Source organism: Gymnoscopelus braueri, assembly GCF_963280865.1.
Source record: "Gymnoscopelus braueri genome assembly, chromosome: 1".
Taxonomy (NCBI): Eukaryota; Metazoa; Chordata; class Actinopteri; order Myctophiformes; family Myctophidae; genus Gymnoscopelus; species Gymnoscopelus braueri.
Window position 1 is genome coordinate 35,407,666 of NC_137603.1, and position 17,705 is coordinate 35,425,370.

The following is a 17,705-nucleotide window of genomic DNA, read 5'->3' on the forward strand; positions in this document are numbered from 1 at the left end:
ATTTGCCTCTCAGATGTAATGGAAGTAAAAGTATTGGAAATTGGAAATACTCAAGTAAAGTACAAATACCTCAAAATTTTACTTAAGTACAGTACTTAAGTAAATGTACTTAGTTACTTTCCACCACTGGAAATTGGTGAGAGTCAAACAAATGAGAATAAAATAATAACTAGAAAAGTGTGCTTCTCGGAGCACAAGTCCCTGTGACCGCCAGGCCGGGTTGTCTATCCAGAGCCCTCAAGCTTTGGAAGGCAGAGGCTATGAACAACATATACATATACTGTATACTACTGTATACTGTATACAGTACATTGAAGGTAGCAGTGAGTTTCGCATACTTAGAGAAAATACAAACAAAGTACACAAGTTTCAGCATGATCACAATAGCCATTAGACATTTATTCTATTTTAATTGTTTTCCTATGAATGTATTCTCTCTACTCTTAAGATTCAGTAAAGGGTAGAGGAAATGCACAGAAATCCGTTTCTATTTTGGAATGTTTTGTCATTTGAGTGTCTACCGGGTCTCTCTGATAGAGCCTGACACGTTTAATCCTATGCAGAATATACGATGCGTGCCTGAATTCTCACACATTACCCTCACACTCCTTTCTCTCCCGTTCCTCTCGCCTCTTCTTCTGTTGTTTACAAGAGCTTAGTTCAGTCTCAAGGGAGAGTGGAAGAATAAGGCAAACAGACCCAAGCTCCATCGAACATGTCTAGAATATCAATACTTCTCCGCCTCTACATCCTTTTAAACAGGAAATCTAAACGCAATAAGTGCTGGATTCAACCTTCTCTAAAGCTTTATTGATGCAGGGTTGGCTGGCACAGTGTACTTGCTTCCAGCAACACTTTGCTACCCACATCAACCACTCATACGTGCCACCTACTCTGGACAAACTCCAAGCAGCTTCACGGTAGTTGGAGATGATGTATCCTGCTCAAGGGTACACTGACCATTGTTATTGTGCAGTTATTTTGATAGTTCTGGAATTCATATCACAACACTTCTCATCAAAATCATCCACTTCTCATCAAAATCATCCACTTCTCATCAAAATCATCCACATATGGTATTTCAAATCAAATCAAATCAAACTTTATTTATAAAGCACATTTACAACAATCGAAATTGACCAAAGTGCTGTACAGGGTGAGACAAAAAACATCAACAGGAAAGTATGCAAGTGCAACAACAACAAAGTCACACGTCACATACAACAAGCAGATCAAGACACTTCAGTGTGATTAAAAGCTAGAATAAAAGTGTGTTTTAAGAAGGGATTTAAAAGCCTCATTAGAATGACCACTTCTAATATAGAAGGGCAGGCAGTTCCAAAGCCTAGGAGCGGCAGCAGCGAAGGCACGGTCACCCCTCCTCCTCAGCCCGGTTTTGTGAACCTCTAAAGAGCAACTGGTTGGCTGACCTCAGTGCTCTGTGTGGAGTGTAGGGCTCCAAAAGTATAAAGCGGCCAGGCCGTGCAAAGATTATGTAAGTAAATAAAAGAAGCTTAAAATCTATTCTAAAATTGACAGGGAGCCAGTGCAGAGCAGCTAAAACTGGGGGTATGTGCTCTCGCTTTTTTGTGCCAGTGAGGAGGCGAGCAGCCGCGTTTTGCACCAGCTGCAGGCGCCTGAGTGAAGACTGGTGGTCAATACCGGAGAATAGGGAGTTGCAATAATCCAGTCTGGAAGATATAAAAGCATGGAGCAGCCATCTCCAGCTATTTAGGTTGGAGATAGGGTTTATTTAAAGGTGAACCTTTACTTTTTGTTTTTGCTGTAACTTTTGATGAAGCTGCTGTGCTCAAGTCATTGGTCACCAGGGGCGGCCATAGCTGAGTGGTTAGTGAGCCCGCCTAGGGAGCCAGAGGCCTTGGTTGCCCCAGGTACGATTCCAGGCCACGCCAGCATATGTGTCGATGAAATGAAATTTGTCCCTGAGCAAGACTCTTAACCCCTAATTGCTCACAGGCCCTCATTGGAAACAAGCCCGCAAGGACTTTCATGAACGTCCTGTTAAAAGGAATTATCCTTATACCACAAAACATCAGCGTATCAGCATATCAGCCAAGCCAATACAGTAAGCGAAGTGTTTCAGCATTAGAATTCACTGTTAGCACCATTTTGTTTCATATCAGCATGAGTCTTAAACTTAGTCCCATGGAGGACAGTTCCAAGGAAAAAAGGGACCAATTAGCGCCTCCTGTCTGCCTCCTGCACCTCGTCTCTCTTTAACTTCATTTAGCGTGTCTCACAGCTAGTTTGTCTGCTGAGACAAACAGCAGACAAACTAGCTGTGAGACACGCTAAATGAAGTTAAAGAGAGAGAGAGAGAGAGAGAGAGAGGGGGAGAGGGAGAGGGAGAGAGAGAGAGAGAGGGGTGGAGCAGGCGGAGGAGGCGGAAGATGAGCCAACAGATGGACAGAGAACAAGGTGGAGGAAATGAAACTTCGGGTAGGGGGGAGAATGCTTGGTTAAACGGGCTATAACTGTGGTAATGGGAACCCGAATGTGGAGGCAATCCTTGCTTTTTTGTGTGTGTGTGGCAATTTCTGTGTGTGATAAACGTCTAGGTAATTATTTTATTAATAAAAGTTTCTTGTTAACATTTATGCTTTATGAACATCACAAAGCCCATCCAATCATAGTACGGATGTCGAAACTAGTTGTACTAATGTACTACTTTCTTTTTTTGGCTCAGTGAAGACCCGTGAAGTGAGTGTGTGTGGTTCTTAAAAGAGAATTGTGTGTGTGTGTGTGTGTGTGTGTGTGTGTGTGTGTGTGTGTGTGTGTGTGTGTGTGTGTGTGTGTGTGTGTGTGTGTGTGTGTGTGTGTGTGTGTGTGTGTGTGTGTGTGTGTGTGTGTGTGTGTGTGTGTGTGTGTGTGTGTGTGTGTGTGTGTGGATAGGTAAAGTGATTAGGGGACATTGTCCTTCAGTATCACATTACACTTGCATGTACGCACATGCAACCGCACGCACGCGTGTGTACACCTGTGACTGCCAACAATGTCATCCAGGTGCTGTCTAAGGTCTGTAGTTGCCAGGGCAACAGCAGGTTTAATTCTGATACACAACTGAAGCTGTGATTCTGACAACAAGCCGAGAGACTATCCATCTGTGTGCGTGTGTGTTTGTGTGTGTTTGTGTGTGTGTGTGTGTGTGTGTGTACGCGCGGGTGCCTGCGTGCGTGCGTGCGTACGTATGAAACTCTATTTCCATCTGCTGTATCTCTATCCATCCATCCCGTGCTGTATCTATATTCTATTGTCTCATTTCGTCATTTGTTGGGTTTTGCGAGTTTGTTTTTTGGTCAATAGGGGGATTGAATTTCTGTGTGTGTGTGTGTGTGTGTATCACAGATCTATCGGCGCTGCTGGCTGGTGTTTAAGAAGTCATCCAGTAAAGGACCTCGTCGGCTGGAGAAATACCCTGATGAGAAATCAGCCTACATCAGAGCCTGTCCCAAGGTGTGTGTGTGTGTGTGTGTGTGTGTGTGTGTGTGTGTGTGTGTGTGTGTGTGTGTGTGTGTGTGTGTGTGTGTGTGTGTGTGTGTGTGTGTGTGTGTGTGTGTGTGTGTGTGTGTGTGTGTGTGTGTGTGTGTGTGTGTGCACGTACATGGGTCAATCCATTATATGACAGGTATTCTTACCTGTAACTGTGCAAAGAAGCTTACACAAAAACTGACTGACAAGCACGTACACACACACACACACACACACACACACACACACACACACACACATATATGAAGTCCCATCCACTTTTTATGAAGAGTTTAGACCCATCATGTCTTTAATCATGTCGAAAATCAGTGCATTTGTCGATCTATTCTGCGCTTCTTTCAGAGCACTGTCAGTGCTTTATTTTCAAATCCATTCTGCTAGTTTATTGAGAGAAAGCCCAAATCAATGAAATTCCATTCCACCCTTTCACTGCTGCACCTAAGCAGGATTCTCACAGTACGCACACACATTTGCACACGAACGTCCCGCTAACGTTGATGCTCGGTTACAGCAGGCTGAGTTAAGGCGTTCTAGCAGCCAGCGATTTTAGCTCATAAAAATCACCCAGTGGCCTTTCCTGCTGCCATTTAAGTGTCAGCACAAAATGTTAAGTTAGCAGCATTGTTCGCATCCAGGTTCAAAACTGTGTTAATATAACTCTGTAAAATGTTTTATTAAGTTATCAATTAAGTATGTGTAAACTTTTTAAGCGGTACCAGTCGCATCTACATCCGCCTTTGTGTGTTGTTATGTATGCATGTATGTCTGAATGCATAAGTACGGCATAAACAGCTGCAACTGTTTGCAATACAAAGCTGCAACTAATTACACTAATTTTAGAGAGGGGGCGAGACAGCAGCCTGTGTGATATTTAATCATCAGTATGTATTTGCAACACCTGGGTGTGAGGCACCATTTACTTCACACTGGGTCTGACATTGTCTATTTCTAAACTAACACACGTTTACCATGACTTTAGCACTCTCTATAATCCACACAGGTTACATTTATCTCTTTCTCACTCACTGTGTCAGACACCCACATACTCATACGCGTACACACATACACGTACTAGTCATACCCTCTTTCATCTGTGATGATCACCTCTCCTTAACCTCACCTTTTTTCTCTCTGTTCACATTCTGTCCTCCTTCATCCAGTAATCCTTTGTGACTTTGTTCAATATTAACCTACACTGTTGTGGGCCTTTGTGTTCTCTGCTCACCAGAAGAGCACATACTGTATGAGTTTCAGGAGAAAAACTCTTCAAAAGTGCCTATCTGGCACCGCACCCAGGGTCAATCACCTGCAGTACTACTGGCCCACACATATCGTACACCTTCAACCCAACAAACAAATGACCTTTTGCAGTTATGTTGAACAACAGTACACGTCTCTGACACCACATGAACCCGAACGCCTCGTTCTGGGCTGAACATTTAGCAAAAATAGCATATCTACAAGCTCACAACATGTCGCATAGCAACACATTTTGAGCTTGTAGATCGGCATTTTTTTAATGAGATTTGGTGTCTGTCGAGGGAAAAAAGGAGGGGGCCTAGTATAGACCCCTGGGGGAAACCTGTCTCTGGAAACAAAACAAAACAACTGTAAGGTCACTTCTCATTTAATTTCTGTGTGGGCAGTCTAGCGAGCTGATAAGAAAATGATGAATTTACTAACATTAAAAAGTCAAATGCCAGACACTTTATTATGTACAGTAATTGTTTACTAACATAATTGTTTTGTTTTTACTTCTATTTCTGGCTAGGTGACAGAGATAAGCAATGTGAAAAATATCACTCGGTTGCCACGGGATACCAAAAGACAAGCGGTGGCCATTGTGCTTACAGACGACACATCACGCACTTTTACCTGTGAATCAGGTAGGGTCTGGACACAAGCGCACGCACATGCATGCACACACACACACACACGCACACGCACACAGGCGAGCTAAATGAGATGTTGATTATGTCAAAGTGTATGACGTTAGTAATGTAGATTCAGTGTTCATTCATTTTCAGATTTAAATAAATGTGTCTCAGTGCCCAAAAGGGAACTATTATCTATTAATGATTAATAATGAATCATGATGATTTCTATTTTGTGTCTACACTCAAGCTTTGACGCTAGGTGTCATTTAGAACAGTGCTTAAATTTGTCCCCACATTTTGCTGGGGACCCCCTGGAACCCCCTCAGGGACCCCTGGGGGTCCACAGACCCCACTTTGAACCACTGATTTAGACAACTCTCTGTGATTCCCTCCCACCTCAGAGCTGGAGGCAGAGGAATGGTTCAAGACACTGTCAATCGAGTGCCTGGGGACCCGCCTCAATGACATCAGCATGGGAGAGCCTGACCTCCTGGCTGCTGGGGTGCAGTGTGAACACACAGGTAATGCTCATGAGTGCACGCACACACACACACACGCACGCACACACGCACACACACACAGACATACGCACACGCACACACGCACGCACGCACGCACGCACGCACGCACGCACGCACGCACGCACGCACGCACGCACGCACGCACGCAGTATCAGTAACATTTAATACATAATTATGTATACATTAGCTGAGGTAAAGGAAAGTTTAGTATAGTATACAGTGTACTAGACAGGTGACAATTTAAAGGGAAAAAAACTGAATACATTTGTGGAGAAATATAAAAAATGCAGATGCTTCCATACAGGTGTACTGCATGATACAATTAAGCGATTAATATTCTATCATGCGTGTGGCATTAATGAAAATGCTGAGCAGGCCCAGTTGACCTTGATTTTGGCTCAAGGTGGCTAGAGAAAAAGATCTTAATTGGCTATGAAAGAGGGTTCATTTGTGGGGCACGGATGGCAGGAGCATCAGTCACAGACTGCTCAACTAGCTAATGTTTAACACATCACCCGCCAAGGTATTAAACATCACACCAGAGACTTGTACAATCTGTGCCAAGTTGTGTTGAAAATATTCTGGTTGCTTGTGGTGGTCCAACACCTTACAAAGACACTTTATGTTGGTCTTTCCTTTAAATATGTCATCCCCCCTTCTTTCTCTCTCTCTCTCTCTCTCTCTCTCTCTCTCTCTCTCTCTCTCTCTCTCTCTGTGTGTGTACCCATTAGTGCACATAATTGCATGCATCATTCCTCTATATATCACCAGCCAGCACAAAATCACATGCACACACTTGATGTAACGTCCTTGTCACCCCAAAACACTTCACACATGAGTGATCCTCAGAATGCCGACAAACAAACAGTTTTTTGACGTCTCCTTCACTTCAGAGCGCTTCAACGTGTTCCTGCTGCCTTGCCCCTGCCTGGACATCTATGGGGAGTGCATGATGCAGATCACCCATGAGAACATCTACCTGTGGGACATCCACAACCCCCGCACCAAGCTGGTCACCTGGCCACTCTGCTCCCTGCGCCGGTACGGACGCGACGCCACCCGCTTCACCTTCGAGGCTGGACGGTGAGAGGAGAGGGTGGGGTTGGGGGGTAAAGACGGAGGGAGGGACGGTGGACAGAAGCGCGGGGCGGAGGATTACAAGCAGACACTAAATCGATACAAGCTTTAGTGTACACAGTCTAAAGCACGTACACGAGCGCACACACACACACACGCACACACACACGCACGCATGCACACGCACACGCACACACGCACACACACACACGCATACACGTGCATGCCAGCACAAAGATAACATTTGTTTCAATAACACAATGTCTGGTTCCTAAACAAACAGATATCTAACACTATTGCAATACTTTATGCAAGGCTGCACTCAAATACACACATGCAACACATGCGGAGAGTCTCATGCACGCTCATGCTCGTGCACTCACGGAGGGACATATCTGCTGTTGGGCCTAGCTCCACTGAGATTGATTGAATAGATTAGAAGGTGAATCAATGCTAAGGCCAGGCCTCTCTTATCTGCCTCTCTTTGATAAAACCTGAGGATGTATGATTGGGTCAGCACGCAGATAATGGTTTGTGTGTGTGTAAGTGTGTGTATGTGTTTGAGTGAGAGAGAGAGAGAGAGAGAGAGAGAGAGAGAGAGAGAGAGAGAGAGAGAGAGAGAGAGAGAGAGAGAGAGAAAGAGAGAAAGAGAGAAAGAGAGAAAGAAAGAATGGCTGGCAGCAGATAGTCAACATGCAGCACTGTGAGTGGGAGTTCAGATACATACTGCCATCTAGCGGTGCATAGATGTACTACACTATTGTCCCAATCTATACTGGGAATTATTGACAGATCAATATTGAAAACCAGTGATGATCATTCCGCCTGAAATATTACCATTAGTATGGCAACTAATAGATTCAAGACATTCACAGTTGTAGATAGCATTATTGATTGATCTACAAAACAAATCCATACGAAAATATCTGCAATTATTGCACTGTAATGACCTGCGTTCGATTCTCAGCAGCGGTGCCTCCTGCTCGGCCAGGCATTTCAACGAACACAATTGGCTATGTAATAGGGTGGGAGGCTGCATGAGTTACGTTCTCCCCGGTTAAACTCCTCACTGAAAAGAAACAGCTGGTGACTCCATGAGTATCGGAGGAGATATACAGGGATTCCAAACTGTCTTGCCGTGCCCACCTGTGGAGGTACTTTTGACACTGACAGGATTCGCCAATATTTTGTGCAGTACATTAAGAAATGAATTCTCATTAGAATAGAATAGACTTTATTTGCCATTTGCACAAATGCATAGGAAATCTTGGATCTCAGCTGCCAGGGTCAGCATTTAAAGACAGAAAATACAGACAAAACAGAAAAAATAAATCACACCCTGTGTGAAGTGGGCGGTGTCTTGCTAGCTAATCACAATACTGAATGGAGTCAACCAATCATGTACAAAAGATAAATACATTTATTGAAACACTCTTTATGATGGACGAAACCATAACTTGAAAAAAACAAATTTTTGGTTTTTTTCAAGTTATGGTTTCTTATATAGGGCTATGCACATGTGTCATGTGACACTGGCCAATCACAGTCCTGAATAGACTGTGATTGGCCAATCACAGCGCAGGATAATTGTACAAATTTCCTGGGCCCAGATCACAGCGCAGGAAAATGTACATTTTTCCAAATCTCACTTATAGGGGCGGTTTCACCGCCCGAAAACATACATCCTACAATCCTACATACTGTACATCCTACCTTACTCTTTAAAAGGCAAATACAATAAATACGTACTTCATAGTCTAACTAAAAACAATGCAAATAATCGTGCAATTACCAGTGCATTACCATGTTAAAAGTTAGATAATTAATATGCATCTATGTTTATTGTTCAGAAATACTCTTCCCCCTTTGCAGTTCTCAAATATACTAATGATGAAATTAAACAGACAGCCATGTCAAGATCTCACGTATTTCAGTAAGATTTCTTTTTTATGTGCAATCAGTTTTTCATTCAGTTTACAAACAGATATAACCGTAAATGCAAATTATAACATTAAATATGACTAAGTGCAGTGAAAATCTGTAGGAAGAGGAATTGTATGCATGCATTTTTCTCTCCACACTTATTGTAGTAATCCTGCAACCCACCTGGCGCTTTGCTGGGAGCCACTTATGGGTCACGACCCACAGTTTGAAAAACGCTGGTCTAAACCCTCCCCAGACCATCAGCGTGGAGTCGGTGGGGGTTGGCAGCGACAGGGGACAAAATGGGGTAAATGGGAAAAAAGGAAAAAGAAAGACAAAATGTTTAGTTGTGTATGTGATGACTGTATTATGGTTGTGTGGTTTAGGATGTGTGACAGTGGTGAGGGGCTCTACACGTTCCAGACCAGGGAGGGAGAGCAGATCTACCAGAGGGTCCACTCCTCCACGCTGGCCATCGCCGAGCAGCACAAGAAAGTCCTACTGGAGATGGAGAAGAACAGCAGGGTGAGACACATTAAAACACGCATGCCCGCACGCACGCACGCATGCACACACACACACACACACACACACACACACACACACACACACACACACACACACTGACACAGTACACAGAATTCCATTCGGTAACACTTTCTATGAAACCCATCTATCCGTGAAACCCATCTATCACAATGTGTTGACATAAAATGCACACATGTAGTTGTAATGCTTATTATCTGCATATAAATATATATCTGTAAATATTTATAATGGTTTCTAACAACAATCATATCACATTATAAAGAATTTATAATGACTTATAAGGTTATGTATCATAATATAATATATTATAATATATTATCATAACAGGGGCGGCCATAGCTGAGTGGTTAGTGAGCCCGCCTAGGGAACCAGCTGGCCCTGGTTGCCCCAGGTTCGATTCCAGGCTATCCCAGCATATGTGCCGATGATATGAAATTTGTCCCTGAGCAAGACTCTTAACCCCAATTGCTCACAGGTTCTCATTGGAAACAAGACCGCAAGGACTTTCATGAACGACCTGTTAAAAGGAATTATCCTTAATACTTAATTGCTAGACACTCACAGACCCTTTTTGATTACACCTTCTAAGCCCATGTCCAGAATGCATTGAAACATACTTAATGTATAATGCACTATGATCTGCTTATAACACTCATTCATAATTATAGCTATAAGCGCTCATAAATACTCAATGATTTATAGCACTTAGTAATGTAAAAACGACGATTTGCGCCGACTACAGGATCTCCATATGGGCATAAAACCGTTGCATATCAATGATGGCTCAGATTGCTCGGCTTGAACTGCACACGCAAACCTAGAAACTATGTCAACTTGAATTCAATACAGATCGTATTCCTGGTTTTGGTCCACTGACATTGTTTGTTTTTGCCTCTATTCTAGCTAATGTCTAAAGGCTCTGAGGCAGGCTCCTATCCCTGCACCCCGACTGCCATCCTGCCACGCTCTGCCTTCTGGCACCACATCACAGGCAACCAGAGTGGCATGGACCCTGGCAATGGTAAATGTTAACCTTTACAGAAGCACCTTGCCATTTGGAATTGTAATTTCCTTTTTGGGGGGGTTTTCATGTCACATTTATAGTGTACCTGTATCCTTCAACTTCTCTCAGAAAGACTTCAGGGTATATTGTCAGCATTAAACCTTGAAACTGAGCTAGCCGTGCTGCTAGCTGTGGCTAGCATATTGGCCTGCAGTAATAAGCTTCTTCTTTACTTATTCTGCCATCTACTGTACTGTAGCTACATTTAACCCATTAAGACCTGAGGCAATTCTTTAAAAAAATCTAAATCATAACATTTCTTTTTAAATAAAAAGAGAATGTTTTCAAGATTTTTCAAAAATAGCAGATCTACAAGCTCATAGCGCGGCACTCGGTGCCGCGCTATGAGCTTGTATATCTGCTATTTTTGAATAGCCAAAGACATCTAAAGTGACACAGATGCCTTCCAGGTATCAATGAGTTAAGAATGCTAACAAAGTAAATGAGTTGTTTGCTGAGTAGCTGAAGGTAAAATGTAAAAATGTCCCCAAAGGTAATGTAATATAATTCCAATGCAACACGGCATGCTTTTAATTTTAACCCAATGGGAGATCTACAAAGGCAAGTTTTTTTTTTATGTGTTTTTATAACACTCTTGTGCAGAGAGTGAGGGACATGCAGATTTTATTCAATGCTTCAATCTCCACCAGGCTCATACTGTGCGACAGATGGACGTACTGTAACACACAAGTGATTTTCTGCTGCTCGGTTCTTTTTAAGCTTCATGCCTATTTGTATTTTACCCCACTGCTGTGCGTCAGTGAAGCATGGAAATGCATTGATTGCTATGTAAATACATGTTCATATTAAAGAAGTCCATGCATAATTATGTTAAACAATGTGATCTCTTCATTTTGGCCATCTGCAGCAATATTTCAGTTTCCTAATTGAGTGGCAAGATGAATTTGAAAGAGCAACAAAAATGTGCATATCTTAAACATTTGGCCATACCAGTCCTATTACTCATTTGACCTCTACATCTTACATTTGCAGCAGACTCCACACCTTTTGGGATTACTGCCACTACTTATGCCCAGGAATCTCAATTTAATTGGCAAATTATAAGACTTTTCTTTGCTGTAGTCGCAACCTGCGTAGATTGCTAAATACATTCAGCTGTGATGCTTACGTTGATCTGACGTGACAGTGCCTGTGTAGATCCCCTGTAAGTCTACAGTAGATCTGAATCCTGAACTTGATATCCATGAACTTTTTTTTAAATATATAAAACGTGGCTAAGAAAATATTTGATAATTTATTTTTTTAATTTTGTATATTTTGAAATACTTTACAAATCTATACATGTTCTAGTGAATTCGGCTTATAATAAAGCCCGGTGATCAATAAATGTTTAATGACTGGCATTAACATCTGGTCAGGCATGCTTGGACATCAAAAGAAGCAGTCACTGAGTGTGTTCACTGTTACAGTGAAATAAGACCTCACCCAACTGGTGATAAATTGTCATTAAATTCATTTAATGGAAATGTATCATAATAACAAAATGTATCATAGTACGTAGCCATTCACACTACATTCTGTATTGGGTTAACTAGCCATAATGCCACTTGTTCAGTATTGAATTCTTGAAGGATACACTGGTGTTTTCTCACAGCTGCCAGGCTCAATTGATTCTCAGTGAATGATTTCCTGCAAAAACTACTAAAGAGATTGTAAGATTCAGGCTGGCTTTGTGGAACTACTTTATAACTGCTAAAAAAAATAAACATTGTGCTGCACTAGAGTAGACGTATAGTATCACTTTGCACTTTTACTTTGCAACATTGTCATTTTACAATGTGTGCATTTATCGGTCTTTATGTGCCTCATCATTGTGCTACGACAGCCATGTGGGCCACGTTGTGTCCTTTAAGCTAACAGCTTTGTACCACTGTATGCTGTGTTGCCTATTTAGATGCTATTTATGTTATCAAGATGTACAGTAGCTATTGGATACCTATTCCCATATGCTATGTGTGTTATATAGATATAGTATGCTGTTTGCTTGTCCACATGCACAGAAGGTTTTTTATATAATATTTTATTGAGACATATGCTAGATTTGATGCACTTAATTGTTTTCTTGGTACTCTATTTACTGTGGCTTTCTAGGTGATTCTGCAGAGGCTGACCTCTTCTCCACCCGCCTGCCACCCGACCACCACTCCACCCTGCCTGTGATGGCACACACACACTCACAGCCCCAGTCACACACACATTCCCCGGCACACTACCCCACCTACCCGGGGCAGTGACAAACGCACACTGAACAGGACACGGCCAGTGATGTACACAAAAGCAGACAACAAGACGTAACCATGGGAGCACATGCAGAACTTGAGCACACAGAAAACGCAACTGCACGCGCACATGCGCAAACACACACACACACACACACACACACACACACACACACACACACACACACACACACACACACACACACACAAACCCTAAACTTAAATAATGTCTCCATCAACACCTTAAATTATTTTCCTTACATGTCTCAACCTATGAACAACCACAACTGTGGTATTGGCGGGTCTAACAATGGACCAACAGAACATTTTTCTGCATCAGACGAAGAAAGTCAGAGGAAAAAAAATGTCACCGGAGGACTTTGATGTGAGACCGGGGCTCTCCAAAAGGCTGCAGTTCCCACAGTTGGACGGTAGAGCAGAAACCTCATAATTATTGTAGGCTCAGCATGCTGGTTGCTGGAGTTTTTCTTGCCAGGTTAAAGGTGTGGAACGGCTCTGCATGGTGCCCCTCTCTCCTCTGTCTATGCATGGGCCAAAGACTGGCACGGCCCCACCTGGAGCTGTGCGGTCAATGCACTTTAGCTGCATTGGACTTATAGGACCTGCACCAAAACATTCCCAAAACGGGGGAGTTTTCTGTACATCAGTGCCGGCTAACCTTCTCATTAAGAACATTTGATAACACATGTCATCTTGATAGATGCCTTTGATTTGACTGATAAATGCTTTGACTTTTTCAACAAATGGACCAGTGTGCTGTATCTGGACTGAGGCTCCGAACTGTTCCAAGCTGTGGATTGTTAACTTTAGTAATAGGACCCCTTTCCTCCTGATCGGTCCCTGTTATTGACCAGACGTTAGCTTCTGATTTCAGACTTTTTCACTATATGTACCTCTCTCCAGCACCTATAGCCACAATACATTTGTATCTTCAGCTATACTCTCATACCGGCCTCAGCCATTTTCTTTTCTTAGGGTCTTAATGGGGTGGGGCAGGGGAAGGGGAGGAGTAAAAAGAGACCCCGCCTTCCCAAATCATTCTGACACCACCCCAGCATGAATGACAGCCTCCAACCGTCATAACCTCAACCATCCCTCACATGGCCTCCTTCCCACCAGTGACCTTGGGTTTATCCTTGAACTTGTGCGTGTGTGCGTGCGTGCGTGTGTGTGTGTGTGGAATCATGCACGCGCAAGTGAATATGTGTGGAATGTGCCTGTACTTGTATCATGAAACAAAAGAACCTCTATTATTTTATCAAGACAGCCTGACCTTAACACTGGCTTTGAAAATAGCCATGTATAATTTTTTTGTGAGGTGAGAGGGTGGAGGTGGATGATAGACACGAGGGGAGGAGTGGAGGGATTGTATAAGAGTTAATAGACATACCGAATCGGTACACATAAGGGGAACTGGGATGCCATTTTCTCAGCCTGGTTGCCATTTATGAGGGATGACAGTACACTGTGGTGGGTTTTTATTTTACATAGGAAGTCACTTTAAAACATTCTTGCAGAAAACCACCACCAAAGGTCCTATGCCATAGGGCAAATATAGATGCACGTTACACATTGCTGTATGAGTGTGCGTGTGTGCGCGTGCGTGTGTGTGTGTGCGTGTGCGTGCGCGTGCGTGCGTGCGTGCGTGCACACGTGTTTGAGTGTGTGTACAGTACATAACGCAGTATGGTTAAAAATGTATTTCAACTCATTCATTTTAGATCAGTGAAGGCTCAAAGCAGTTATGAATTCAAGTAAAAGAAAAGTGTGTCAGTTTTGCATCTAATTACGGTAGGCAATTAAAATGAAAACAGACCTATTGACACGAGTGGCTGCAATATGTTTCAAATTTTCTTTTTTTAATGATGGGACATTGCATTTGACATTATATTTAATGCTGGAATACTTGTGCAACATGCATTTTATGGCTTATGTTTTTATGTAATTTGAAAGCGAAAGGGCTAATTGTTTTGTTGTGCTTAATCAATGAGTTGTATGATGTGTTTATGTATTTGTGTACATAATTGTACGTTTGCCTTTTCCTGCCCTCTTGAAAGACTTGTACATATGCCTATTTATTTCATATTGCTTGAATGTATGCGTGTGTGTGTGTGTGTGTGTGTGTGTGTGTGTGTGTGTGTGTGTGTGTGTGTGTGTGTGTGTGTGTGTGTGTGTGTGTGTGTGTGTGTGTGTGTGTGTGTGTGTGTGTGTGTGTGTGTGTGTGTGTGTGTGTGAGACAAGGGATTATTAGGGAACATGTCAAATTCATTTAAAATGCATGCACTTGACACATTTTTGTACCATGTAATGTTGACCGACCCGATGGTAGCTTAGCGTTGTGGACTAGTGAGTCCACACTATCTGAGCGTGAATTTCCGCTAACAATTCTTCATCTAGCAAAGACAGATCTAGGCAGACAGAATCCCCATCTAGTATCCTATTTTCTCACAACTTGAATTGTTTTTTTTCGCCTTAGCTTACTGTACCTACATCTTCTCTGTTGATGCCTGTGCCATTGGCTTCTTTTGTAAAGAAAGTACTGTACAGTTTTGTTAAAGGGAAACATCCTCTGGGTCATTTAAAGATAAACGGTGAACGGTAAAAATTACACAAATTGCTGTATTTGATGGTTTTTCTCATGCTTCATTTGAAAGCTCCAGAAAGATACAGTACATGTTTTGTGATAGTAGTTTAATCACAATGGTGGTGTGAGCACACACAGGAGGCTATGTAGCTTTGTAACTGATAACATGTTTTCACCCATTTCCACACTGTCTACACCAACAAGTGCATGTTTTGGAGAGAAATAAAGTCCATTACTTATTGACTGTGTAACTTTCACCCTCTGAAAGCAGTGCCACTAATACTTGGATTATTGCTATGGGACAATATTAAGTTATTGTGTATACTGTAAGGCAGGACAGTCTGTGTTGATAACTGGATAAAAGGCACCTACATTAGTGATATGTCTCTAGTTGAACCATGTACTGTAGAAAGAAGACAACGACCGTCAAAAAGAAATGCACTGTGACTTTTTGGTCCTGACCTAAAAGTTTGGATGTTAATTATAGTATTTCACATTTCACCTAGTAACTTCCAACTCTGTTGTAGCCAAACTTAAACTGCAGAGAGAAACATTTGAATCTCTTGCTGCTAAAGTCATATCCAGTCATATCCACAACCAATTAGGATTGAGGACATTCAGTCCTCATTTCAGTTAGCTCAGGGGTCAGTGACAAAGCTGAGCGATAACCACCATCTTAAAGCTACAATCTATTATGACATGGCCAGAATAGGGACGCTAGGATTCATGTGGTTAAAGAAAAAGTGCCCTAAAAAAGTGAATGCTCCCATCAGATCTTCCTAAACTACTACTGTGACAGTCTTGGGTTTATTGACAAATACAATCATTGCCAATCGTGTGGGCTAGACTAACTCATAGGCCAGCTGAGCTTGTTACTGTGGAAACCTGGAAGGTTTTGCACAGGCCTACTATAATGCTAGCCTGGAATCTCTGTCTGGATTCCAGGTTACTATAATGCAGTATAGGGGTAAAAGTGTCAGTCTGATATGTTTTCATATATTTTTGTAAGAGCGATGTTAAACGTAACAAAAGCGATCTTTGATGCCAGGGAGGTAATGTGTATCCCCTACTGTGTATATTGTGAAGTAGGCTAAACCATTTTGTAATGGTGCCTGTCTGCCCATTCATGTTTAAAGCCAGTACAGTCCAGCCTCCAGCAGGATTGACAGACAGACATTCAATCCTCATTTCAGTTATACCAGGGGCCAGTGAAACAGCTGAGTGATGCCAAGGAATCTACAATCCAGGACAAATCAATCGGTACAGTATGTTAGTAAGTATGTTAATACAATATAACTTGTACATTTTACAGTTGTTGGAGGTGGTCGTCCTAGTCTTCAACAGAGAGATTTAGACCCTGGAGTGTTGGATAGTTGACATACTGCCCCTAGCTCATAAGCGGAATATCTCCCCTGTGCAGGGTTGTAGGTTGTAGTTTCGAATCTCGGGTAGGACATGAAATGTATGGATTGTAGCTTATATTGTCGTGTGTTCAGGTCTGTCTTAAGATGGATGTTGTTGGGTGGGGTGGAGTGCTGTCCCAAACCCCTTTGTCCTTAATTCACTCCAATATATTGTCTAATAAACCATTAACACCTTTAAAACAATCTTGTTCCTCATTCAAAATACTTGCATTGCAAGTGAGGATAGCAAACATGCCTGCACGCTTTAACAAGAGACCAGTGCTGATGCTTCTGTGTAGTGTGTAGTAGTAGTAGTGAAACTCCCAGTCCAAGCGCAAAGGTCTGAATGCAACACCACCTGACATAGTCATAGGCTATCCTGTGTAGCAGCTTGTTCTGGGTACAGGGACCACCAGGGGTCCTTGGGGGAGGGGGACCCAGGGTCCCCACTCCCCAACAAAATGAGTAACAGTTTATCATTATTGTATTTTTCAGCAGTTTTTGAAAAATGGCGACAAATCTTCTCTTAGGGGGTCCCTGGCACACAGTCCTTTCAAATGGGGGTGTCTGCAGCCAAATACAATTTGGGGGTCTCTTAAAACTGAAAATGTTTAGTACCGTAGCCAAAAGCATTGGTTCTCAAAGTGGGGTCCGTGGATCTCCAGGGGTCCTTGAGGGGGTTCCAGGGGGTCCCCAGCAAAATGCGTTTATAAAGCGTCACAATAATTTTAACCACTTTAACCATATCTTATTGTTGGCTATTCAAAAATAGTAGATATACAAGCTCACAGCGTGGCTGCGAGCTTGTACAGCTGGTATTTTTGAAAAATGTTTTGAATAATTTCGATTTTTTTTTTAACACAAATCTTCTCTTCTGGGGTCCCTGGCACAAAACATTTTCAGATGGGGGTCTGCGGCCAAATATATATATAAATAT

At 42.4% G+C, this 17,705-nt stretch overlaps 1 protein-coding gene across 2 annotated transcripts in view; it reads left to right on the forward strand.

Moving 5' to 3' along the window:
- dok4 (docking protein 4) overlaps positions 1–15,606 on the forward strand; it is a 69,208-nt gene extending 53,602 nt beyond the window's left edge. The window contains exons 3-10 of one of the 2 annotated variants that reach the window (XR_013933074.1): positions 3,367–3,474; positions 5,282–5,396; positions 5,789–5,908; positions 6,802–6,991; positions 9,295–9,433; positions 10,361–10,478; positions 12,633–14,386; positions 14,444–15,606. Coding sequence is in view for 1 of the 2 variants with exons in the window: in XM_080426904.1 (XP_080283030.1) it covers positions 3,367–3,474; positions 5,282–5,396; positions 5,789–5,908; positions 6,802–6,991; positions 9,295–9,433; positions 10,361–10,478; positions 12,633–12,775 (933 nt within the window). In the remaining variant the exon portion in view is untranslated. Of the gene's footprint in view, positions 1–3,366; positions 3,475–5,281; positions 5,397–5,788; positions 5,909–6,801; positions 6,992–9,294; positions 9,434–10,360; positions 10,479–12,632 lie in introns of both variants that reach the window. The other variant, XM_080426904.1, reaches the window with a different exon arrangement.
- Positions 15,607–17,705: the final 2,099 nt, after the last annotated feature.